At 48.6% G+C, this 25,998-nt stretch overlaps 2 protein-coding genes across 3 annotated transcripts in view; one reads left to right on the forward strand and one right to left on the reverse strand.

The window, feature by feature from the left end:
• Position 1: 1 nt before the first annotated feature.
• On the forward strand, positions 2-1,310 carry Krtcap3 (keratinocyte associated protein 3; the record flags this gene model as incomplete). Its single annotated transcript, XM_010604911.1, has 5 exons — positions 2-106; positions 225-431; positions 550-684; positions 768-880; positions 1,037-1,310. Coding segments are annotated over 4 exons (555 nt in total), but the record flags the coding sequence as incomplete, so codon positions are not given.
• Positions 1,299-25,998, reverse strand: part of Ift172 (intraflagellar transport 172) — a 35,145-nt gene continuing 10,445 nt past the window's right edge. Inside the window, exons 14-48 of one of the 2 annotated variants that reach the window (XM_010604729.3) lie at positions 25,764-25,849; positions 22,289-22,401; positions 21,226-21,393; positions 17,693-17,829; positions 17,355-17,462; positions 15,803-15,887; positions 14,881-14,973; positions 14,035-14,112; positions 13,560-13,808; positions 13,310-13,388; positions 12,976-13,096; positions 12,554-12,698; positions 11,955-12,044; positions 11,246-11,343; positions 10,993-11,128; positions 10,795-10,911; positions 10,377-10,519; positions 9,645-9,738; positions 9,451-9,515; positions 9,100-9,280; positions 8,777-8,886; positions 8,538-8,667; positions 6,250-6,348; positions 5,968-6,077; positions 5,797-5,860; positions 5,509-5,595; positions 5,194-5,310; positions 4,182-4,292; positions 3,899-4,018; positions 2,773-2,868; positions 2,522-2,581; positions 2,341-2,439; positions 1,946-2,099; positions 1,702-1,793; positions 1,299-1,540 (exon numbers count right to left, since the gene is read on the reverse strand). In XM_010604729.3, the coding sequence (XP_010603031.1) occupies positions 1,451-1,540; positions 1,702-1,793; positions 1,946-2,099; positions 2,341-2,439; positions 2,522-2,581; positions 2,773-2,868; positions 3,899-4,018; positions 4,182-4,292; positions 5,194-5,310; positions 5,509-5,595; positions 5,797-5,860; positions 5,968-6,077; positions 6,250-6,348; positions 8,538-8,667; positions 8,777-8,886; positions 9,100-9,280; positions 9,451-9,515; positions 9,645-9,738; positions 10,377-10,519; positions 10,795-10,911; positions 10,993-11,128; positions 11,246-11,343; positions 11,955-12,044; positions 12,554-12,698; positions 12,976-13,096; positions 13,310-13,388; positions 13,560-13,808; positions 14,035-14,112; positions 14,881-14,973; positions 15,803-15,887; positions 17,355-17,462; positions 17,693-17,829; positions 21,226-21,393; positions 22,289-22,401; positions 25,764-25,849 (3,925 nt within the window). In that variant the 3' untranslated portion in view covers positions 1,299-1,450. Of the gene's footprint in view, positions 1,541-1,701; positions 1,794-1,945; positions 2,100-2,340; positions 2,440-2,521; positions 2,582-2,772; positions 2,869-3,898; positions 4,019-4,181; positions 4,318-5,193; positions 5,311-5,508; positions 5,596-5,796; positions 5,861-5,967; positions 6,078-6,249; positions 6,349-8,537; positions 8,668-8,776; positions 8,887-9,099; positions 9,281-9,450; positions 9,516-9,644; positions 9,739-10,376; positions 10,520-10,794; positions 10,912-10,992; positions 11,129-11,245; positions 11,344-11,954; positions 12,045-12,553; positions 12,699-12,975; positions 13,097-13,309; positions 13,389-13,559; positions 13,809-14,034; positions 14,113-14,880; positions 14,974-15,802; positions 15,888-17,354; positions 17,463-17,692; positions 17,830-21,225; positions 21,394-22,288; positions 22,402-25,763; positions 25,850-25,998 lie in introns of those variants that run through there. The other variant, XM_010604730.3, reaches the window with a different exon arrangement.

The following is a 25,998-nucleotide window of genomic DNA, read 5'->3' on the forward strand; positions in this document are numbered from 1 at the left end:
CGGGGACGCCTACAGACAGGGGCCAAAGGCTCGATGTCTTCCGCAGAGCGTTTCCCTGGGACTGGTGGCCCTCTTGGCCTCCAAGAATCTACTTCGCCCGCCACTGGTGAGAGGGGTCTCCCGGCGCGTGGGGCGGGTGTCTCAGGAGCCTCAAACGGAGAAACCCAGGGCCCTAGCGAGACCTGGAGGCCCAGGCATCTCAACCTGGTCTTCTGCCCCGCCAGCACTGGGCCCTGCTGGCCCTGGCCCTGGCCAACCTGCTCGTGTCTGCTGCCTGCTCCGTGGGCCTCCTCCTAGCTGTGTCACTCACTGTGGCCAGCGGTGGCCGCCGACTTATTGCGGACTGCCATCCAGGACTGCTGGATCCTTCCATCCCGCTGGATCGGGGGCCTGGGCACACCGACTGCCCCTTTGATACCACGAGAATCTTCGTAAGCCTGTCTCTTCCTTCTTGCTTTCCACAAAGCCGCGCACCACCCTTCTCATTTCTCTTGTACTTTTGTTTCTCTGTCCCAGTCCCTGTCAGGCCCCTATCCTTTTCACCTTCAGGGTACAGCCTTGGCTTTCTGGATCCCTTCCCTGCTCATGTCTGCGGCTGAGGCTGCTCTGTCTGGTTACTGCTGTGTGGCTGCGCTCACCCTTCGGGGAGTTGGGCCCTGCAAGAAGGAAGACTTTCAGGGCCAGGTGAGGAAGAGGAGCAGTCTGGCTGTGTTGAAAAGGAGCTGATGTGCCATTTAGGGCAGGGTGCTAACTCCACTCTTCTGTAGCTAGAGGAACTGACGGAGCTGGAACCTCCCAAATGTAAATGGCAGGAAAATGTGAAGCTTCTGGATCAACATCGTGAAATCCAGGCATCGCAGAAAACCTGGGTTTAGGACAGGTGAAGGGCCCTGAGGGTGAGGGTCAGGGTTGGAATGGGGGCAGGGAAGCATTCCTGGGACTGTGGCCGGTTCTTGTGTGTTTGTGTGCACTGGAGATTAAACCCAGGGCCTTCACACTGAGCTACACCCATCCCCCTTTTCTTTTTAAAACACAGGGTCTTGCTAAATCACCAAGTCACCCAGGGTTGATTCCAATCTGTGATCCTCCCGCCTCAGCCTCCCAGAGTCCTGGGATTATAGACAATGCGCCACTAGGCCTGGTTTACAGCTGGTTCTTTGCTCTGCTGCTTCCCCCTCAGACCCAGATGGGTTCTTCTTTTATCAGCAAGGACTGTTCCATGGCTTAGACCACAAGTGTTTTTCCACTAAGCCAGGGTCCCCGATTCTAGGATGACACAAATAATCGTAATAAAACAATTTCTTTTGTTCTTTTATGTGATTACAGTTCTTTGGGGAGGGGGAGGGCGCTGTGTTGGTGTTGCAGTTGGCTGTGATCAGAGAACACCATGGTTTCAGTTAGTTAACAGAACTTTAATGGAGAGGCTCAAACTCTTCCTCAGCTCTCCCAGTCACTGAAAGGAGAAGCTGGTGCTGGGGAGCCCTCCACACCACTGACTGATGAATTTCAGCACGTCCTGGCACACCGGGCTGTGGGAGGTCTGTGAACCAAGGGAAGAGCCCAAGAGGAGCCCCTCAGAGCTGGCGCAGAGGACTCAGTCCACTGCAGGCCTGCACCTGCTTCTGGACGATCCCAGCCACCCTTCCAGTGCCCTCCCATGTTCTGCTCCCTGACCTTAGCCCTCACATTGCCCTCTCTAACCTTGATGGCCATAAGGAACTTATTCCAGTTGTCCTTGTCAGCAGCCTTCCCTGGTCGCTTAAACTCGATTTTGTTCCTCAGAATGGGGTAACCTGATGGGAAGAGAAAAAGAACAAGGGTCTGAGACAGACTGAGGGTGTAAAACAAAAGAAGAGCAGCGTGGGATACAATGATTCCCTGCCTTGTGCACCCTTGACTAAATTACATGGGATGTGTGTGGGTGCTGCGCGGCGGGGTTTCCTACCTGTGATGAGGCAGGGCAATGCCCGAACTCCAGTGCTCACTGCCACCAGGGAAGCCTCATAGGTGCCACGCTCGTCCTGAGGCAGAACCTGCTCCAGCCGCTGGTCCATCGAGACTGTGAGCACCCAGTCTCGAACCTCTTCTCTCTGGGCCTCCTGGGAAGCAGAGGGAGCAGCAGCTTCACACAGGGCAGGGCGGGTGGGGGAGGGAGTGTGCTAAGCCCTCATCCTGTACATTAGCTTTTGGCCCTGATGATCTGCTCTGCGCTGGGGGAAACAGTCACCGCTTTGATTTCACTTAAGGAGCAGTGAGGTCCCCGCAAAGACTGCAGCCCGAGCCTCTCTTCCCAAAGCACTCCCTCTGGTGAGGCCTTGCCATTCGACCCCACACACTTACGGGTACGTGCTGCTTGGCTGGGAGGGACACCTCAAAGGGAATGTCTGTATCCTGAAAATCCGAGTGGTCAAGGGCATCCAGGGTGCCTTCTTCAATTGCCTGCAGCACAGTGGATAACCATGAGACCCGCACAGCCTGTGACAGGCAAAACCTAACCTCTGGGCACAACTTCCCTACTCACGTCGGTCAGATCCAAAAAGTGGTTGAGGAAGATGAAGGCCATGTTCTCCCAACCGACAGCCTGCGAATGAGAAAAGTTGCAAATGCACGTGTGCAAGCTGAGCTTGGTGCTGCTTCTGCAGGTGGCAGGCAGAGATTCTGGACCATTTCACCTTCCATACATCAGCCCCACAATCAGCTTTGCTCCAGATATTCCTTGTCTTCAACTGGATTTCTGTATCTCTTCAGCCCCACCCTTCCTGTTCCATTCACCTTGGCGGCAGTGCCAGCTTCATAGAAGGCCTTGTCTGCAGGTAGTAGCTGGGTGTGACGCAAAAGCGAAACAGAAAGTCTGGCAGCCACAGTTTCCTGAGGAGTAAAGGTAAAGCTTTGCGATCCTGGCATTACAGCTAACAGACCAATGATTCTTTCTCTCTTTTTTTTTTTTGTATTGGGGATCAAACTTGGGACCTTGTGCTTGCAAGGCAGGCCCCAGACCAATGATTCTATAATGAAAGCAGCCATAGAATTAGGAAACAATCAATATTAAACTGGTGTGTGTAGGGGGTTTATGCCTATAATCCTGGCACCCTGGGAGGCTGAGGCAGGAGGATATAAGTTTGAACCCAGTCTGGACATTTTCGTGAGACCCTGTCTCAAAGAAAACAAAAAACAAAGTAAAAGAAAAAGGCTGGGGATGTAGGTCAGTGTAAAGGCCCTGGCCTCAATCCCAAGTGCTACAAAAAGAGTGTGTTATAGGAGATGAATAAAGAAATCATGGGATTCAAATGCTTAAATTATGAGACAGGGCTAGCTTAGTGTACAGCACTGGGCTAGCATATGCAAGGCCCTGGGTTCGATCACCAGCACTGCAAAATAAATAAATAAAAACATCCATTCTTGGGCTGGGGATTTCGCTCAGTGGTTCCAGCGCAAGCGCAAAGACCCAAGTTTGATCCCCAGTGCCCCCCCAAAAAAAACAAAAACAAAACCCAGAACCACTGAGCTAAATCACCGGCCCAGAAAAGTAAAAATAAACTAAATATAATAAGGTGCTGCAGCTGTGTGGGCAGACAACTCCAAAGGTCAAAGCAAGCTGGACATGGTGGTGCACACCTATAATCCTAGCACTCAGGAGGCCGAGGCAGGAGGATCACAAGTTTGGGGCTATCCTGGGCTAAAATAGTGCGACCCTGTGTCAAAGAACAAAAACAAAATAAAACAAAAAAAAGGTCAAAGCAGCATAGAAGGAAAACCTGTCTCAGCAAGGGTTGAAGCCTGATTCAGACTGATGAAAAGTGAGGAGGTCCAAGAGCCTAAACCCAAAAGCCCAGAACCTTTAACTTCGAGTTTGTAGGTGTGTCCTTAGGCCCAGGGCCATGCATCCCCGCCATCTCACCAGCTGTTTGACGCTCTGGGCTGCAGAGCGAGAGGCATAGTAATGAGCAATCAGCAGCATTGTCTCAAACTCCTCGTGGGCGGGGGAGTTCGCCTCACTGGACTTCACTAGGTTTTCGCACTAGAGAGGGACGAGAACACAGTCTGGCTCAGAGGCGGGATGAGCCAGGGCTAGGAAGTGGGCACTGATGGCCCCCTGGACACAGGCTAGGGCATGAGGGGAGAGAGGGAAGGGAAGGGAAGGCAGGGGAACCCTTTCCTGGCAAGCCAGCCAGCCTCCTCACCAGATTGAAGAGCACGTCCCGAAGGTCCGCCCAACTGTGATAGGCCTCGGCACTGTTGGTCCCAGGAGAGCCGACCATGTCAGTGAAGATCCGCTTGTAGATATTGAAGTTCTAGAGACAGGGGTAGGGGATCTGGCTGAAGGGTGTAAGCAGAAGTGAGTCAGTGGACACGGGTCAGAGCGAGGAGAAACAGGCTGTGTGTGTGTAGGAGCCAGGGAACATGACAGAGAAAGTGCCGGGGTTTTTTGTTTTTTGGTACCAGAGATCGAACTCGGGTCCTTGTGCTTGCAAGGCAGGCAGCAGAACCACTGAGCTAAATCCCCAGCCCTAAATTGCTGTGTTTTCTTTGTTTGTTTGTTTTTTTGAGATAGGGTCTCACTATGTAGTTGAGACTGACCTGGAACTCACTATGTAGCCCAGGCTGGTCTCAAACTCACAGCGATCCTCCTGCCTCAACCTCCTGAGTGCTAGGATTACAGGTGTGCTCCACCACACCCGGCATATTATTTTAATTTTATTAATTTCGATTATTTTTAGAGAAGAGAAATGAGTAAGAGAATAACTAATCTTCCTGGATGGTACTTTGTGAGTGGGGGCAAATGTATGAATGTGAATGCAGGCAGTGTTAATGGCTGATATTTCAAAGAGCTGTGATTTTCTTGTTCTATTTTTTTTTTTTTCTTCCTGGTACCAGGGATCAAACTTGGGACCTTGTACTTGTAAGGTAGGTGGTGGCACCAAGGTGTAATTTTCTGATAGGAGAGCAGTTTGTTCTCTAGAGAATGCTGTTAAAGCCCTTGATGGGTGTGCGTGGGATTCTTCTCTGGAAGACAGGTCCCTAGGTATCATAGCATAGGTATTTTTTCAAATGGTAATCCTGCTAGAGAGGCTGGGTGGGGACATAGGCATGAGGCTATCAAGGGATCGGCAGTTCCTTGAGGGATGAGGGGCTCTAGACGAGGAAGAAAGAGTGACCCGGTGGAAACACTCAGGCCAAGGAGGAGACTGGTACCTGTGGGTTAGCAGGGGCTCCGTGCTGCACATAGAGGGCCAGTGCCTGGGCGTAGCCGCCCTCTCGGATCAGGTGAGTAGCATACAAAGCCACATACTTGTGCAGTATCTTGTAGTTCTGTGGTATGGGGAGGAAAAGCATGGCCCAGGTAGGAATCTGGAGGACCAGGTCATGGGGGAGGGTGAAGGGCTGAGCTCTGAGGCTCACTGGGGGTCTCTGGGGGCTAGGACCTGGTTGGGGTGAGAGAGGCAGCTCCGGAGCAAAAGGGGGAATCAAGGGCACATGCACAGAGGGCGTGGGGTTGGAGAGCAGTACCTGCTTGGTAGCTGTTTCAATGCACTTGTCCCACTGGCCCTGCTCCGCATACAGGTCCAAAGCAGCTACCACATCCACACCCACCAGCTATGGATTGGTGGAAAGGACATAGCTCAAGAGGAGAGAGATGACCCCAGGGGGAGTCAGAATCTAGTACCGCTCTCTGCGTTCTGCTTTTACTGTTGTTTCATGGTGCTAGGGATCCCGCATGCTAAGCAAGCACTGCCACTGAGTTTCACCCCAGCCTTCTTCCTGAACTCTGCTTCCCACCAACTCTGCAAGTCTCACCGAGTCCACTTTGCCCTGGCTCTTGAGGAAACCCTTATAATGCTGGTCCACATAGTCTTCATACCTGTGAAGGTGCACAGAGATCTCTAGCTTTGAGGTTCAGAACTTTCTCTCCATCTTTACAAAAAGAAGTCAAAGAGGATGTCCCAGAGAGAGGAGTCCAAACTTTACCGAGGATCTAACTCCTTAGCCACACGCTTGGCCTTGTTCCACTCTTCACCCTCAATAAAAGCATCGATCGCCTCCTTGACAAGGTCCAGGTTCAGATAGAGCTCAGCAGCCTGCACGTGGGACACCGCAGTGGAGAACATCTCTTGCTTGAAGGCCTAGGTCTCCCGTCGGTAAGCTCTCCCCTCAGCCCCCCCAGGACACTGCCAGCTCACACCTTTTGAGTGTGATGTCATCATCCTACCCATCTCGGTGCAATCTTTTCAGTCCCAGCACCCTACTTACCGCACTGTGCTTTCCAATTCCAATCAGCTGGGGTCCTACAGCCCGAATGACTTCCAGACTGCGCTGGGGAGGCAGAAACTTGATGGAGAGTTCAGCCGCCTGCGTGGTTGAACAGAAAATGGAAATGAATAGGGAAGACAAATGAAGCTAGAGCCCCTCAGCCAGACCCATTTGATATATTTTCACCTCCAGATGACAACTTTCCCGTGCCCTCCTCCACCTTCCTGGGCAAAGCCTGGCTCGTGGTCCACTGAAACCTTTAGCTGACCAGCAATGGACCTATCTATTCTGCTCTGCTTGCTGTGACTCTCAAAGACACTCTGCTGTCTCAGGTCACTGCCTTTGATCATTCCACCTGTGACAAACTGGTGTCTCAAGTTCTTTGTCACAGAGAGAATCTTGCAGGGCTGGGGATTTAGCTCAGTGGTTCCATCGCCTGCCTTGCAAGCGCAAGGTCCAGAGTTCAATCCCCGGTACCAAAAAAAAACAAAACAGACAAATAGAATCTTGTAGCATAGTATAGAGAAAGAATTACTGAGGCACCCAGGGTATTCTGCAATGATTTGTGTTAAGCTTTTGTGAGCCTCAGTTTCTTTAATCATACACACTAAATTTGAAGATAGTAAAACAAAAACGAATGGCAAATATCTCAATAATGTTAAGCTTAATTAGTACGTTAAAATGATAATATTTTAGAGGTAGCGGATTCAATAGAATACATTACAATTATTTTCACCTGTTTCTTTGTACTTTTTTAGCATGGCTACTAGAAAATTTAAATTACATATGTGGCATACATTCGTGGCCTGCACTGTTTCTAGTGGACAATGCTGGTCTAGGTGATTTTGCCAGTTCCTTTCAACTCTTGAAACTGTCAATCTACAGACCCGTGCATTCTATAAAACCACAGTTTCCACTGTGATGCTGCCATCCTCACTGGATTTCAATTTCCATGAGCCAGTTTATCTATAGTGCATGCTAATTCCCCTGTACTTTCCTGCACCTGTCAGGGTTCCCCTTTCTTGGTTTGCCAAACCCTTCAAAGCTTAAAGCATGATCCTCCCAATCTACTCGCTAAACTGAAGTGCAGTCACGTATGGACTCCAGTAAACAGTGATTCAGAGTAAGACGCATTAGACGTCTAATAAATACTCACTGGTTAAAATCTGCTAGAATCTCATGTCAGATCGGCTCCGCTTTCTACTTTCTTTGCCCCAGCTCCTAGGGGCTGTTTGGTGATGAGCTCAGAGGCCTAAGGCACATCTTGCAGGGCTATCCTCACAGCGACTGAGTTAACAGGGCTAGTCTGTCTCACCTCCTCATGACGCTCGATGCCACACTTCACTGTATCTGAGGTTCAGCATTTAAACTACACAACTGCAGAGGCATTGAAATGTGAATGTGTATATATGACGGTCAACTTGACCAGGATACAGAGCATCCAGATAGTTGGTCCAATGTTATTTTGGATACTTCTGTGACAGTGTTTTGGGATGGGGCTAACATTTAAACAGTAAAGCAGTTTGACTTCCCTACCTTGAATGGACTTCATCCAATCAGCTAAAGGGCTGAATAGGACAAAAAGGCTAGCCCTTCCTGAAGAGAGAATTCTTTCTTCCTGAATGCCTTTGAACTAGGACATTGTTTTCCGGCTACAGACTCTTCCTGGGTCTAAAGCTTGCTGGCCTTCAAACAGGAACTACCCATCAGCTCTTCTGCGCTGCAGGTTGTGATTTGCCCACTTGTGTGACTCTGTGAGCCATTTTCTTACCTCACACCTGCCTATACACACTCCATACACACGGTCCCCACTGGCTATGCTTCTCTGGCTAATACAGTTTGTCTTAGAATTAGTGAAACACTGGCCTGGCTTAAGCTGCTGCAGGTTTCTTTTCAGGCGGGCGGAGGAATAGCAGCCCATCTTGCGTTATGGCCTCCACCTGGCCATCTGGCTCTTGTCTTGAGTCCTTCCTCCTTCCTCACAGCCTTCCCGACCCCTCCAGCCCATAGAGACCTCACCCTTCTTTGAATGAAATCATATACTTCAGTCTTTACTCAGATACAATATTAATTGAGCCACATGTTAATCTAACTTCCCCTAAATTCTGGCTGTCAGAGCTCTGTGTAATATCCACTTTTATAGACCTCATAGACTGCCTGTAGCATACAGCAGGCTCTCCACACATACCTAGTATTCGATTGGAAACAAAGACCCAGGAGGGTAAAGATGAACGTCTGAGAGGGCAAGCTCAGCCTGACGGGGGGGCTGCAAAGTCCGGCGCCCTCACCTTCATCCAGCACTTCTCCACCAGGCTGCCACTTCCAGAGTCCCGCACTTTGAGGTAGCAGTCGACGGCACGGCCATACTCTCCAGCCTGCTCCCACTGCCGAGCCTGCTCTACGAGCCCCTCCACGCCCCTGTGGGGAGGAGTGCACTCAGGACCGGGAACAGGGAGAAGGCAGTGTGGCCCGCCTGTGCACACCGTGTGACACATGCCCAGCCCTGCCAGGACCCCCGGCTTCGTACCTGCCCCCCTTCTTGGCAGCTTCCTGCTCATATTCTTCCTGTAAGGCTTGCAGCTGCCCAGGCACATAGTCCTTGCAGATCCGCAGAGCATCACTCCACAGTCCAGCCTCCTGCTCGGATTTCCAGGTGTCAGGAGGGCCGAGGGAGGCACGGAAGCTTCCCAGTGCCACAGAAGTTCTGCTGGCTCCTTGGGACTCTCTACTCCTTCCTCTTGCCTGTCCTTTCCCCTTCCCAAGCCAGCTCAGCACCGGGCATAAGCACGGTGCTCTGTGGCTCCGCGGGCCCTCTCACCCTCCCCTCATGGGCTCAAACTCAGTGCCCACCTTATAATAACTGAGGGCCATGCCTGGCTTCTGGGCCCGAAGCAGCAGCCCTTCTGCCTTCTGAAAGTCCTTCTCCTCCAGGGCCCCTCGGGCCTGCCCCACAAGCACCTCGGCCACACTCTCAGGGTCATGGGCCTCGGCCACACGCTGAGCTGCCTCCCAGTCCCGGTTGTGGACAAACCTGCCCCAGAGGCGGACACAGAGGAAGTGCTGAGTATGGGACCGAGGAATCAACAATGGGGACAGACAGACGCGAAACGGGGCAGGGAGTCAGATTTACTGATCCTAGGTTTGAACGAAGGCGAAGATGACCACGCGAGGACGGGATAAGAAACTGACCGGGTAACTCACATAAGGATTGCCTCCTTGGGTTTACCCGCTCTGATGAACTCAGCTTCAGCCTCTTCAAATTTACCCTTGAGAGAGAGAAAGGGAGATAAGCATGATGACAGCAAGGCTGGCACCCCAGGCAGCGAAAACAGGGCTTTGACACCAGATGACAGCGGGCAAGGGATGGAAGAGAAGGGTCAAAGTCATGTCCATACCTCGTCCTCCAGGAACATAGCGTATCTGAGATGAATCTGAGGAGTTTTGTGCTTGAGGGCCAGGCGAGAGAGTTCAAAAGCAAATTCAAAGGAGCTGAAACAGGAGGTTTGTCCACTTAATACTTTCAGAATGCAAGAGCAAACAGATAGGACTGAGGGGAGGAAAAAGGGCAGATTTAAAGATGGCAGAAATGATAGAGAAGCACAGGGAGATGTAAAGAAAGCCAGGCAGGCAGTCCTTCTATCATTACAGCCCTGTCACGGAATCCAGAGACAGCTGGACATAATCACGCTTGCCCTGAAGCCAGCAGGAGAGCTCCTGCGCTCCCACACCTCCTCCTGCGCCCCAGACACATTAGCAGGAAACTGGCTCTCCAAAGATGAGCAAGAGTGCTCTGGAGATCTGAGTCTGCTCCTGGCCTCTGTAGCATTTGCTTAAGAAGAGCTCATTCTGCATTTAACAGAATCGCACTTTCACCACCCAGAAGTAAGTCACTGGCTTAGTGCAGTCCCAGCTTTACAAGTTGTTCTTTCTCTGCCCTTCTACTCAGAACCAAAGAAGTACCAGTTTGAGCTGCCAACAAATGGGAGCAGGGTCACTAACGTATTCGTGCTGCTCTGCCATGTCCTTTCAAGGGTCTCTCTTACCACATTTCTTCATTCTTGCTTCAGAAATATTTTTTTGGAAATATTTCTCATACAGGGGCCCATGGAGGAGGTACCACGTCTCACCAGTTTTCAGTAGCATGGTCAATAGTGGCTTCTAGGAGTCCCAGCTTGTTAAGCAGTCTAACTGCAGCCTCTCCTCCCAGGCTCTTTGCCCACAGGTAGGCCACGTGCTTATGGGCGTTAGCTCCTCCGTGAGTCTTGGTCACCTGTAGAGCAAAACCACTGAATAATCCTCCACTGCAGAGTCGCTCCCTTCCATCTCTGCCCTCACGGTCCCAGCTCTGATGAAGATCAGATTCCTGTTCTAAATCAGCAGGAAGGTGGCCAAGTTTTAGGGTCTCTTAACTTAGGCTGATATACATAGAGGCTAAGGATGGGCTTCAGGAAGTCCTCAAACTCTTAAAATTACAAATTAAATTTTGTGCATACGAGAGTGGGAAAGGAGGACAGCAGAGGCCCACAGTGGCCCTGGAGTCCTTACCCGGTAGGCCTCTTCCCAAAGCCCACTGGACCGGTACATGTTTACTGTTGCCTTCCACTCCTGGGCCTCGAGGTAGTGATACTCCGCCTCCTGCAGTCGGCCTTCAGCCTCCAGCTCCTGCAGGGAAGGGTTCGAGATGGGGATGGGGAGAGGAAGCCTGGTGGGAGAAGAGCTGGGCAGGGCCAGGAGGGAGCTCACCTTGCCCAGGTGGAGGTGCGTGTTACTGAGTAGATCTGGGTGGTGCTTTCCTACCAGCCGGATCATGTCGTCATACAACTTGTGCTTTTTGAACATGGTGATGGCAAGATCAGGCTCTTCCACTGTCACATAGAGCCTGGGGATGGGAGATAGCCACAGCGTCTGGGCAGAGGGAACGCATCTCCAGACCCATCCTTCCTCCCAGCTCAGACGCTTCACCTCCCTCCACGCCTCCTCTGAGGCCACGGCTCACCTTTCGGCCTCGCGGTACTTGCCCTGCTTCTCCATTTCCTGGGCCTGAGTGATGTACAGCACCGACACGTCTTCCGGTCGCATGCATTTCATCGCCAGCTGTGCAGACACATGAGGTACCGATTCCCGAGGGGGGCATGGCATCAGGGGAACCTGTCTGTTCAGGAACTGCAACTCACCCAGAAGTCACGGGACGCTGGTTATGGCCACTCTACTAGTCAGATCGGAATTACAAATCCACCAGGAACACAGGCAGACTACATCCGGCTAAGGCAGGAGGGTATGTGATGCCTTGTGCTCAGGGCACGCGCACCCATTACCATGTTCCTCCGCACTCACTGAGCTCGCCACCGGGGTGGTGAGAACAAAGTTACCAAGTAACCAGACGCTTGGGAATGGCAGTGCACATAGCTCGGCCCCCAAACCCATCTGCCCTCTTCAGGGACAGGTGTTTTTCCTCATCTCATCTTTCCCTGTGGTGAGGGATCGGTTACCCAGACTATATTTTGGTGCTTTTTTATTGTTGTTGGTGTTGTTACCAGGAATCGAACTCAGGACCTTCCGCTTGCCAGGCAGGTGCAGTGCCACTGAGCTACATCCCCGGCCCATTTTGGTACTTTCTCAGCTTTCAGGGAAGTCAGTGAAGGAGGGAGGTCAGGGACCAAGGAACGAGGCAGAGTTCTGAAGCAAGGACTCCCTCCGTTTGCTACCTTGTGGGCTTTCTCCCAGTGGCCAGCCTGGGTGTACATATCTATGGCATCTTTGGTCCGGTCTCCCTTAATGTAGAGCTCCTCGGCAATCTGGAGTTGAGGAGAGGGAGACACACAGGGTCAGAGAAATGGAATTAAAGCAGCTTGCAGGAGGAAGGAACAAACCCAGCTGGGGTGGTGGAGGGCCTGGGAAGCAACCTTAAATGACAGAGAAGAAGAGATGGGTATGGGTGAATAACACCTACACTGTTTATAACAAAGATGAGCTCAGGGCAGTATTGGGGTAATACGACGGAATTTTTAAGGCCCTCCTATTTCTGCAGAACAAGGCAATCCTACACAGTAGCTACGATAGAGTTATTCATGAAGAACTGGCACGGGAAGATGGCTAAAGATCACTTTATAATCTAGGGTAAGGGGTGCCTGTGACATGCTGGAATGAAACCAGGGAAGTAGACCCTTTCTTCCTACTCATGGTGGTACTGCTGTTTAGGCCTGGGCGAGAAGGATTTGGAGAGCTGGCCTCCATTTCCTGTCGTGGGTGCTCTCCTCGTGCCCTGCACTACACTGCCTCATGCTGCAGACGGCTTCTTCCTCACCTCATACTCCTGCAGAGACACATAGTGTTGGGCCACTTGAGGATAGTATTTGGATGCAGTGTTCCGGTCCTGTAGATCTAATATATAAATTGCCTTCTTCCACTGGCGGGCGCCCAGGGCAGCCTCAATCGCCTTAATGGAGCACCTGGCAGTGTTGGGAAAGACATAAATTCGCGTGAGGAAAGAGGGAGATTAGTAGAAGAAACTCCTCATCCGTACTCCAGTTTATTTATTTATTTAGCTCTGCGGCAGCTCAAACCCAGGGCTTCGTGCGCACTAGGCAAGTGCTCTACCACGGTGCACTCGGCCCTGGGCCCCACCTGTCCTCCGAGATCTCTTCTTCTACACTTGGGATCTACCCCTGCCCACGCACCACCTCTCGCTTCTCTCCCAAAGCTCCAGTCACTCCCACGCTACCACACCTGGCTTCGATGTAATGATTGATGGCGGCATCAAGCTGCTTCTGCTGCACCAAGTGGTCCCCCCATGCCTCCTCTAGTCTCAGCACCTCTGTGGGGAAGGCCAACCGAGCCAGCTCCACAGCTGCCAGGGAGACAGAAGGTACCCGGCTCAGAACTCCAGGCATGGGACTCAGGACAACAGAACCAGGAAGTGAGGCACGGAGCACAGAGGAGAAGTGAAGCCATGGGAGGGCACTAAAGCCAGTCAACTGGAACAGATGCCCCAAAAGAGGTGCCAGGGACTGGGTGGGCAAAAGTGCACAGCAGTAAAAGACGGCTCGCAGGGGGCTGGTACCTTTCATGAATGCGTTGCCTTTACAATAGCACTCAAGGGCCCGCTGTGGATTTCTAATCTTCTCAAAGAGGTCACCTGCCTGTTAACACATATATGCAATGAAACTGCGACAACACAAGGAATTGAGAATCAGCTCCAAAAAGAAGGAATGCCAGTGGTCAGGGAGGCCTACACACCCCAGGATTCCCCGGGACGGGAGAGGGAGACAGAGCCCTGGAGACGAGGGTTGGGAAAAGCCAGCCAGCCATACCCTTTCATGGAGTTCCCCTTTGATGAGGGCCACGGTGATGTGCTCTACCAGCTCAGTGTTGGCCAGCAGCTCCTCTTGGGTCAACACCAGGCGAGCCGCTTTGGCGGGGAGCCCAGCTTTGAGGTACAGGCTGATGGCCGCCAGCCCGTCCCCTTGGCTCTCCTGAAGTTCACCTGCTCGCTCCTCCTGATGCGTGTCCATCAGCCACTGGTAGTAATCCCGACGCAGCTTCTCCAGGGCTGGATGTCCCTGGGCATGCAGAGGAGACCGGGAGTCAGAGCCCTCCTCAACCTGCTTTTCATGCTTCTCCAGTCCCTCTGTAACTGTGGAAATCCTCCCAGTCCTCCGTAACCTAACTCCTGATCCTCTCGGATCGCCAAACCTATCCTGGTTCCAACAGCTTTCCTGACAAAGGCAGTTCTCTGAAATTGGTGGAACCAGATCCTGAACAGTGTGAAGGAGACACATCCTGTACCTTAGCCTCAGCCACAGCGATACACTCATCCCAACGGTGTAGCTCTCGGTACATGTTCATAGCCTCCTCAACAGCATTCTAGGGCAACCAGGCAGGAGGAAGAAAGTGGGAAGATATGAGGATCAAAGTCAGCACGTCCTGTTTAGCATGGCCGCAATGCCAGGCCATGCAGACCAAGTACCTCACCCCTCGTCCTTTAATTGCTGCACACAACTCTCTCCCCATCTGTCTCTGACTCCGTCTCTTTGCTGGTGCTGGAGGTCAAACCCAAGCCCTCATGTATGCTAAGCACATGTTCTACCACCAAGCTACAACTCCAGCCCCACAGGTGGATTTACATGAAAACTAAAAGAAACTTAAACTTCAGGGCTCCTTATGTGCACAAACCCTTCCGAGGCAATTTTTCTTCAACAGGGCTCTTCAGTTTTGGCACTCACAAAATATGGATAGACTTTGTGCACAAGAATTACACAAACAAGGACTAGGAGCAGTGGTGCATGCCTGTAACCCTAGCACTCAGGAGGCTGAGGCGGGAGGATTGCTGTGACACTGAGGCCAGCCTGGGCTACATAGTGAGACTCTATCTCAAAAAAGAAAGAAATGAAAGAAAGGAAAGAAAGGAAAGAAAGGAAAGAAAGAAAGAAGCTATTAAAGTCCAAAGGAGAAATCTTACCTAGAGACTAAAACAAGAAGAGAAAACAAAGAAAGGAATTAAATGAACTCTAACCCTTTCCAGAAGTTCTGACCCAAACCTCTGGAAGTCTAGCACACCAAGCTCTTTCCTCCTGAGTTGCCTCCCTTTTCCCCCTCAGATCCTCTATTCTATCCTCTCTTTTTCCCTTTTACCTGTTCCAAGAAGATCATTTCAGCCAGTTTGTAGTTCTTCTCTAGCATGGCTAGACGTGCTCGGACCCGATAGAAGTCTGTTCCTTCTCCACCCTGTAGGGAAAAATGAGGCTCTGGTCTACGTGAACTGGGACCACTAACAGACTGGAAAAGCTGACAACCTTCAAGGGGCCTAGAGGTCTGAGGATTCACGAGCAATTCCTAAATGGTCCAGCTTGGTAGAGGAGAGGTGAGGAGTGGGGATGCCTGGAAAACTAGGAATCATGGGGCTGAATCTTAGAGAAAAAGATTTAGATGTGTTACGCTGTCTAATGGATAAAGAAGATGTGGGGTTTTTATACAACGGAGTACTACTCTGCCATAAAGAGGGATGAGCTTCAGACAGTTATAGATAAACAGATGGACCTTGAGACCATATTGTAAGTGAAATAAATTCGACACACATGTTTAAATACATTATTTCTCTGGCATGAGAAACTGAAAGTGGAAATAAGGACTAAAATATATCATGGATACTGGGAAATGGGAAGAAAATGTTCAAATGGGAAAGGGAACAAGGGAGCGGGGAAAGAGAAAGGAAGGAAGGGACAAGAAAGAAAGTGAATATAGAAGGAAAAATGGAAACAAAGCTTCTGTACTTAGGGAGGGGAGGAGGCTGGAGGTGAGGGAGAGAGGGGAAAAGGGAGAGGTGGGATGCATCAGGGAGAGGTGCAGATTCCCTCTGATGAGTGTTATCATCACGTCTGCCTAAAATGCATCAGTAAATGTGCTTTAAAAAAAAGACCTGTCATGCACATGCGCACCTCCCCATGAAGAATGCAAATGCTGAGTACTGCGAACATGTGCTAATATAGATATTTTCTCAAAAAATACTAAGGAAAGTCTTAGCTTGGGAGACTGAATGAATCCAAATGATACTTGCATATTCCCAGGACACCTGATCTGCAATCTCATTGGTCTCATGCAGGAATCGAGCTTTTGCCACATGGCCCAAAGCAGAGAAGCACCTATAGGGTGGCGGGAATGATACCAAAAGTAACGTTACTGCAGGCACACCATGACGTCACTGCGTCGGCAAACATACGCTGTGTAGTTGGGTGCCTGGCACGGTTCTTGTCACTGGAGGCCCAACAGGGATAAGGACAGTGCAAGTCTTGCCCTCGCGGAACTTCCATCCCGGTGGAGACGAACAGTGAATGAAGGAAGACGACGTGGGGGAACAAAAGTAAAATACACCAGGGCGATACCCGTCAGGAACGGAGGGATCCATTTAAGTTGGAGTTGGAGCAGGCCTCTTTGAGGAACCAGTGTTTGAGCTGAGGCCTGACCATGACAAAGAGCCGGTGCTGATGCCATGATGCGGGAGTCCTTCCAGGAGCGGCGAGGGTCAAGGCCGGTGGTAAGAATATGCCTGGTGTGCTCCGAGAGCCGAGAGCCGAGGGGGTGTCCGTGTGGCTGGAGACTATGGGCAGGTGGGTAACTGGCATGGGCAGGAGGCAGAGGACACAGGCCACACCACGGAGTCTGGGTTTCTGACGAAGTATACCAGTAAGCTACTAGAAGGTTCCGAGCACACACGTGACACCATCTGTGTTTCTAAAAAACGACTTATCCGCTACAGTATGAATGGGCTGTGCGAGTACAAAGCTGGTACCAAGGCTGGGGATGGAGCCCAGTGGTAGAGCTTTTGCCCAGCATGTACAAGGCCATGGTTTCCATGCCCAGCACCATAAAAACACAAATCAAGACTGGAACAGTGGGGCTAATGAAGAGGCTTCAGCACAGTGCAGGGAGAAGGCACGATCCTCGCTAAGCGGGGGATGGTGGGGTCGGAACAGGTATGAGATGTGGGATTCATTAGAAGACCGAGTCCCAGGGACTTGCGGGCAGTCTATGTGTCTATGTGAGGGGCTTGGGAAAGAAGAACTCAAGGACAGTTCCTAGCCAAACAGCAGCAGCTCATACTTAGCACTTAAAAAGCCATATGCTCTTTGCACAGATTCGCTAACTTGTTTTTCACTATCACTACCAGTGCCATTCTTCTTTACCATCGTGTGAGGTAAATACCATTATTACCAACATTGTGTGTGGAAAACAACGAAGCCCAGGTTTGGAAAGGGCTCCAACCTAAGGTTATGCAAGTTTGTGATAGGAACTAAGGTCTGAAGTCAAGGAATCTGGAATCCTAACTGTGTCCTACTAACTCTACACTCGTGGTGTATGGACTGAGGGATATGAGGTTAAAAACCCCTAAGGGGCACCTCGTTGCAAGAAGGGGAAGCAGAAATGATAAGCGACTCTGTAATCTGGGATGGGATCTTCATCTGGGATGAGGACACGGAAAGGGCTGTCACACTTGTTGGGAGTGGAGGGGAAGCAGTGCCCGAACCCTGGGCAGGAGCAACCCACAGGAAAGCCGGTCATGGGGCCAGCCCGCCAGTGCCAAGCACCTCAGGTCTGCACCTCCGCCTCACCTCTCAGCAATGTGGAGCTGCCGGGCCTCCAGCGCCAGTTTACTCAAGGTTTTCCACATGGCCTCTGTTTCGGGGGTCATACCTAAGTTCTCCAAGAAAGCTGTTGCTCTGGAGAGGGAAGAAAGCAAGGCAGAGAATGAGGGCAGGAACCAGAAGACACAGGTTAATCTGTACCAGGGCAGGGGATGGGAGGGGCTGGGCAATTATTTGCCCACTTTGTTTAGTTTCCTTCCTGCAGCGCTAGGCCCTGATTAGATACGGCCAGTTTTACAGCCCTTCCGGAAGCCCCTCTCAGACCTGGCCTCCCACTGCCACGCGGGCTAACAGCAGCTTCTCACCGGGTGTAGTTGCCGTCATCAATGGCCGTTCCGAACTCAATAAGGCCCTCATCCAGCGTGTAGGCAACGGTGGTCACACCTTCTGTCACCATCACCTCAGTCTTCCCCCCACCGCGCTCCAGACCTATGATGTCACCCTGTAACATTCAGCCCCGATTCCAGGTTAGTGTCCCCCGAGTCAGCTTCGGAACAGCTCACCCTCCTGAGACGAGTAGAGCAGCCCATGTTTTCCTGACATTTTCGTTTTCCTCCAGCAGTGAAGTGCATCTTATCTATGGCAATATCCTTGGGTTAAAGTACACTCCTGCTGGCGCAGAAGCCTGCGGTATGTTGACAGAGTGTGGCATCTACTTCTTCCAACAGAACAGCAAACTGGGTACTCTTAAGGGTTCTTCTGTTCCAAACAACTTGAACCCAAGCTGAGCTCACCCGAAAACACTCAGTGTTCCCTGTCCATCCCTCTCAGAAAAAGATCAGACAGAAAGGAAAAGGTCAGGAGCTAAAATCTGAGCAGGAAAAATGGCAGTGAGCAAGTGGGAAAGGTACAGCTGCTCTGAAGGCAAACACAGTACAGAAGAAAACCGGGCCTTCAACAGGTTGGTGAATCTGAGAATCTCTAATTAAACCTCAGGTCCATTTTTTAGAGAAAAGAATAAAAGCGAGTGGTACAGATCATTAACACGCCTTATTCCTGCAGAAGCAAACACTAATCCTCTGTGGTGGAAACATGTCCATTTAGGTTTTCAAGATTTCAAAATATTACATTCAAAATAACATGAGCTTGGGCTAGGAATGTAGCTCAGTGGTGCTGCGCCTGCCTGGCAAGCACAAGGTGCTGAGTTCAATTCCTAGTACCAGAAAAAACAAACAATAGCAACAAAAAAACCACATGAGTGGGGCTGGGGATTTAGCTCAGTGGTTCTGCCACCTGCCTCACAGGCGCAAGGTCCTGAGTTTGATCCCTGGTACAAAAAAAAAAAAAAAAAAAAAAAAAAAACTCCTGGAAAAAAAAAAAAAAAAAAAAAAAAGAACAGCAACACAATTTAAAAAAAAAAAGAGTAAGTTATGGTTAAGGTTAATGCATTAGAATTTTAAAAATAATCATTATGTAATATAACATAATCATGTATGAAATACTTAAAGATCTAAAAGACGACATGGAAGGGTGAGGAGTGTAGCTCAGTGGTAGAGCACATGCCTAGCATCCGTAGGGCCCAGGTCTGATCCCTAGCAACCCCCATGACGTATCTATAACTACACACACAGACAGCTGGGCATGTTGGCATGTGTTCGTAGTCCTAGCTACTCGGGAGGCAAAGGTGGAAGGATGACTTCAGCCCAGGAGTCTGAGGCTAGCTTGGGCAACATAGCGAAATCTCGGAAACAGAGACAGAGACGCAAAGAGAGACACACACACAGAGACAGGGTCACAGAGACAGAGACAGACAGAGATTTGTATCTAAAGACTCTGTAATAAAACTTCAAGACATTTAAGAGCTGGGTATGGTGTTCCAGCACTCTGGAGGCTGAAGCAGAATTATCTCCATGAGTTTGAGGCTAGCCTGGGCTACACAGTGAGACTGTCTCAAAAAAAAAAAAAAAAATTTTTTTTTTAAAGCAACCAAAGGAAAAAGAGAGATCAAAGGCTGTAATAAAATTCTCAGAGGGCTGGGGATTTAGACCCACTGCCTACCTTGCAAGTGCAAGATCCTGAGTTTGATCCCCAGTACCAAAAAAAAAAAATTATCAGAATAACAGTGAAAATCAATTACTGGGATAACACTTACAAAAGGCTGAGAAAAATTAACTGTCAATCTAGAATTGGGTACTGAGTCTAAAAGCTTAATAAAAATATTTTCAGGTAATTAAAAACAGAACTTATCTTCTTCCACTGAAGAGAACTTTTTTCCCTTTGTGGTACTAAGGGTTGAACCCAGGGCCTCATCCATGCTAAGCAAATGCGCTACCACTGAGCTATATTTCTCAGCCCTATTTTGTTTTAGTTTTTGATACAAGGTCTTACCAAGTAGCCCAGGCTGGCCTCGAATTTATGATCCTGCTGTGTCAGTGCCCAAGTAGCTGAGATTATAGGCATGTGCCAAGGGGCCCAGATACAGAGACTTTCAATGAAGAAATTTCTAAAGCCAGGTGTGGTGGCTCACGCCTTTAATCCCAGCACTCCGGAGGCTGAGGCAGGAGGATAGCTGTGAGTTTGAGACCAGCCTGGGCTACATAGTGAGTTCCAGGTCAGTCTCAACTACATAGTGAGACCCTGTCTCAAAAAACAAAAAAAACAAAAAACAAAAGAAATTTCTAAGTGTTATTCTTCGAACCAAAGAAAAATAATTCCAGAGGTGAGACTGGTGTTGCAAAAGGAAAAGGTAAAAAAAAAGAAAGGTAAGTCTAAATAATGTCTGTATAAAATAATAAAGTCATAATGTCTAACTAGGGGAGTTAAAAAGGTTAGCACTCTTGGGAGGCTGAGGTAGGATCACAGTGAGTTCAAGGCCAGCCTGTGCTACATAGTGAGTTTAAAACCAGCCTAAATTACATAGTGAGGCTCTGTCTCCAAAAAACCAATAAAAAAGAAGAAAGAAAGAAAGGAAGAAAGGAAGGAAGGGAAAGCTGCACAACAATGGCAAAGGAAGTCGAGCAAAGTTTAAGGGTTAAGGTCTTTGTATTATTTTCAGGGAAAACAAGGTAAAATGCTGATTTTCTTGAAAATTTAAGTACACATTAAACTTCCCAAGGTAACCTCCACAGAAATAGGATGTATAGCACAATCTCTAAAAGTGGAAAAGGGTGTTTTTGTTTGTTTGTTTGTTTTGAGACAGGGTCTCACTAGGTAGTTGAGACTGACCTGGAACTCACTGGGTAGCCCAGGCTGGTCTCAAACTCACAGTGATCCTCCTGCCTCAGCCTCCCAAGTGCTGGGATTACAGGTGTGCGCCACCACGCTCGGCTGGAAAAGGGTATTTTTAAAACAACAAATAAAAGTTTAGACCGCAGTCTAAAATGAGGCAAGAAGGGGGGAAAAAAAAGAGAGGTATTAAAAACATATAAGAATACACTAGGGCTGAGGGTATGGGTCAGTGCAAGAGTACTTGCCTAGCACGCACCCCCCACACACACACACAGAGGCGTCTGGTCTATCCACACCCACAACCATCACTAGCCTAACACAGAGCCCGCATCTCTTCTTTGCTCTCATACACTCCTCCCAGATTTTGGAAGATTACCACCAGGATCTGCCTTCTAGCCCAGAAAGAATGCCACACTGTGACGTGGTGAAGTCCCAGGGCCACTGCAATGGAGTCCCCTACTCCAGGGGTCTAATACAATGTCAGGAATGTGAACAAGGATGGCTGTGGACACCAGTCTCGCATGGGGAAGGGGTCAAAGCTTCCCTTGACAGCTGCATCACAAAGATTAGGGGTGGTAGGCAGAGAAAACCACGCAAACTTCAGTCAGTCTCTTTGGGGCTCCAATTCATTAGCTTGAGCCACGTTTGAGGACTCCTATCGTCAACGTACCCTGATGGAGAACATGGTGACTCTCTCAGGTGCCTCAATATTGTACCACACACACAAGTTGTTTTGGTTCTGAGCTACCAGGACATCACTTCCAGGAACCCACTGCACGTAGGAGCAGAAGTTGAGGATCATTGTCTTACAGCAGCTTTCAATATCATACAGATGCAACTGAAAAAGGAGGAGGTGCATAGTTCAGTTAGAAGGGAGACAGTGTCTTCTAATTTGATCATTTCTCCAATGGTAAAAGGACCCGCTAGCTGGGTGCCTGGTGAATTTCAAAGCTTATTGACCCAAAGCCCTTGAAGTTTATGCAGAGTTGGTATAGCCCATCTCTGGTCCAATAAGAGATGACCAAAACAACAGAGACTTATAACCAAGGAACTAAAATTAGGTGCAGGTCAGCCAGTCATTCGTAGAATAATTCTAGGCCAGACTTATTAGCTTGGATTACAAAATTAAGGCCACCAGACAAATAAGGTGTGAAAATTTGTGACATGGCTTTTACCGAAATGAACAATCACCAGATCATCTCACTGATCCCAAGGCTGAACTTTTTGGGGATAGCATACTGAGATGATCATCGAGAAGGGGTAAGGGGGGGAACCCTTCAAGCCAACTCCTGTGACTTCAGGTCAGGATGACTGAACGGCACTAGAGCAGCAGGTCTGGGCCAAGGTCTGCTAGGCACAAGGAAGAGGAAGGCAGGGCAAGGAGGTTTCATGAGGACATAGTCTTGTGAGTAGTAAGAGAGAAATCAACTCTTGACTCTGTTACTATCATAATGCAATCTCCTCAGGGATACTAGAAGACAGTTTTATCAGACTGGATACAAAGACTATTGATTCTTTTCTACCTTCCACTACACTAATGGCCTATAGCAGCAATGGTGATGGCGAAACTGCGGCACGCGTGCCACAGCAGGCTGTTTGTATCACTGAAAGCGCTAAAAGGTTCGCCATCACTGGCCTATACAATGAAGAAATTATACTCTGTAGAGCCCCCTACAAGTTTGTGTCACACCCTCTGTGGACCAGCCAAGGCCTAAGACCCTAGTAAACCTCACACGAAGTTTCCGGTCCCTGAAGAGGAGTTTGTGCCCAGTCTCATTCAGCTCCAGCCAATCCACACGGCTCTCATGGCTGATGGTACCAATGTTGTAGCCACCAATCAGATTCACTATCGAGAGAAGAAGAAGGGAGGGCAGGGACAAGGGGAAAAAATGAGAACCAAGACCTGTCATGTAAAGGTACAAGATCCCAATGATGAATGTAACTGTACTGTATACCTAAAATGTACCAATAAACTCAATGAGGAAAAAAAAAAAAGAGGAGACAGGGCTGGGGATTTAGCTCAGTGGTTCTGCCACCTGCCTTGCAAACGCAAGGACTGAGTTTGATCCCCGGTACCAAAAAAAGAGAAAGAGAGAGAGAGAGAGAGAGAGAGAGAGAGAGAGGGACAAGGAGACAGGTTTAAGACAAGAGATTCCACAGTCATATAAAGGCATAAGGCAGTCTGTGAAAGTGATCTTACAGTCATACACTGGACCTTAAGAACATTGCATAAGTCCAGAGTATGTCACCTGGAAATGCACATGACTAACACAGGATAACTTTTCCGGGAAGCTTAAGAAAATAGGCCTTATCTAGAATTGTAGAAGGTTTTGTTTAACTATGGTCCAGATCAGGGAATGTGACTCTCTAAGACGGCTGCATCTGCCTCAAAGATCAGAGCTACGAAGTAAGTGCCTTCTACTGCTACTTCTGAAATCTGGAGGGCAGCACTGAGCACATCAGGGAGGAGGATGCTGCGGTCCACTGCTGAGAGAAGACGATGAGGTGACCTTCATCACATCTGTTCTAAGGAGTTACCTGTACATCTGGGTGCCTACGGCAAAAGAACACTGAAGGGTGACAAGTAGGGAGACCCTGAAGAAACAGCAGAAGCCTCTGACTAAAGTTAGCCTGGTCAGTGCACGGGATAAACATTTTAGTTTTGTATGAATCTTGTAGACAATGAAAGAAATGACTTGGGTATGGTGGTGCACACCTGTAACCCCAGAACCCTGGGGTTCCTGAGGCAGGACAATACAAGTGGAAGCCCAACCTGAGGCAACCAAGACCCTGTCTCACAAAAATTTTTTTAAAAAATAAATAAGTAAACAATTAAAAAAGGACTGTGGATGCAGCTCACTGCAAAGGCCCTGGGTTCAAGCCCCAGTACCTCAAAACAAAACAGAAAAAGAAAAATTATCACATTTAAAGCAACCACTCACAGCCGAGTGGAAAGCTTTCAGGGAGTCTTCTGATTAAGCTCATTCACAACTCTTGCTTGTTTGTTTGTGTTTTGAGACAAGGGCTTGCCTTGTAGTTCAGGCTGGCCTCGAACTCACAGCAATCCCGTCTCAAGTCTCCCAAGTGCTGGGATTACAGGTTGTGCATCACCACGTCTGGAGATTCAAAACTCTTATTGAGGCATGTTATTAACGAGTAACGTGCACACTTTTGTTACACAAAAAGACCAAATTATAGCTACTGCCTACTTTGGCAAGATAAATTTAAAAAGGAGTTTTCTTTTAATTAGAAATGAAAATGAGCAATGCCGCAATTATAAGGAGAATCACAGAATGCTAAAGGTATTAAGAGCCCTACCACTGTGAACCCTGAAATTATATACAAAATTACATGTGTATTTGTACCTTCCATAAGGTTGGTGATTTTCACAATATACTCGGAGGGGATGGAGGCCCATAAAGGTGGACATTTCACATGTACGGAGAGGGAGGCTGTGGTGGCACACACCTGTCATCCCCGCACTCCAGGAGGCTCCAAGTTGAAGCCCAGCCTGGGTAAGACTTTGTCTCAAAGTAAAAAATAAAAAGGGACAGGGATGTAGCTCAGTGTGAAGGCCCTGGCTTTAAACCCTGTACCACAAAAAAGGAAAAAGAGAGAGAGAGGAGGTAGGGGGAGGAACAAGAAGACAGGCTTAGGTCAAATAGCTGCAATACACATGACCATCAAAGGCTATTTCTGGAGACACAAAGAACCTCAAATCATTAAGGAAGCGACAACCTGACTTTAAAAATAGGAAAGGGAGGGCAGGGGAATGGGGGGGAAAATTAAGAACCAAGATAGATTATGTAAAGGTGCAAACTTCCTATGATGAATGTCGTTGTATAGCTAAAATGTACCAATAAAATTAAGTTTTAAAAACGGGCAAGGGATAAGGAACTGGCCATTCACAGAAGAGGAAATCCAAGTGGTCAATAAGTAGGTAAAATTAATGAAATCATTTCACATCCATCACTGAGTCAAATTATGAGGTCAGGTAATTTGAGTATTGGAGATTGAGCAATGGGAAACCTAACTGCTGGGGGTCGGGTGTGAATTGGCATAACCTCTTCAGAGAGCAATTTGGAAATATTTAGTGAAGTTGAAAATGTATCTTTACTATGATTCAGTGATCCCACTCTGGGTACTGATTTCAGAGAAATGAATCACTGCAATAGCAAAAAATTAACAACTTAAATGTCCATCAATAAGAGAAGAGATAAAAGAGCCAATGTAAATATAACAAAACATTAGGCTTTGATAGACTGAAGTACGAGTAAACAAGCAATAATAGTATTACTGTTAAAAGCTAGCATTTATGGGCCTGGGATTTAGCTCAGTGGTTCCGCTGCCTGCCTTGCAAGTGCAAAGACCCGAGTTCGATCTCCGGTACCCCCCACCCCAAAAAAAACACAAACCAAAAGCTAGCATTTATTAAGTCCTTACTCTGTACCAGGCACTGGTCTAGGTACTTTTCATATGACATAGGTACTGTTTTTGTCCCCATGATGTGTATGAGGAAATGGAGGAACAGAAGGGTTAGGGAACTCTGGTAAGATCACACAGGTTACAAGTAAAGGAGGAGGATGGTTTAACTCCCGGCCCCATTTTTTTTTTCTTCAAGGAGGAAAAGTTTATTTCAGCTCCCACACAGCCCCACTCTTAACAGCTACACTGTATATTATTTGGTATGCTTTTTAGGGATCTGTGCTATTCTGTTTTTTTTCTATGCTTGAAATTTTTTATGATGAAAAATTAATACATAAGCCAGGCATGGTGGTGCACGCCTGTAATCCTAGCACTCAGGAGGATCACTGTGAGAAACTACATTGTGAACCTGTCTCAAAAAATAAAGCAAAGCAAAGCAAAACAAAATACAAGAGCCTATGGTGCTATAAAGTCTAAGTAGGAAACTTCATAAATTTGCTCATGATTCTTCACTACTATTCACAAATTGCCAGCCCCAAGATATGTGCTTAGAGAACATGGTAATTACATGGATAGCCTTCTCTACTATACACCTATGTATCTATACCACACGTTCATGTTTAGACACACATGTATGGACGGAAACATTTTATACACCCCCTATAAGAATGGGGTTGTATCTTTACCTGGTGCCTCTGATTCCTGAATTCCCCACTGAACACAAACTTGTACCATGGAAATACAAGCATCTATCTTGTTATTAAAACTGTGAGAGAATCTTACCTACAGCAATAGTCTTCATATCAACAAGATAAGCCAATTTCTTATTATCTTCCATTCCTTGCTGATGCCGCTCATTAATACGGACGCTGAAAAATGAAGGATAAGGTGAAGCAAGTGGGCTTAGTCTGGGATTTCACTGACGGCTCTCAAGTGCCATATGGGATGTTTTTAGATTAACTGAAAGAGGTGCCAGGGATTTAGCTCAGTGGTTCCACCGTGTGCCTCACAAGTGCAA

Source organism: Fukomys damarensis, unplaced genomic scaffold (genome assembly GCF_012274545.1).
Source record: "Fukomys damarensis isolate Sample0158 unplaced genomic scaffold, DMR_v1.0_HiC HiC_scaffold_2, whole genome shotgun sequence".
Lineage (NCBI taxonomy): Eukaryota > Metazoa > Chordata > Mammalia > Rodentia > Bathyergidae > Fukomys > Fukomys damarensis.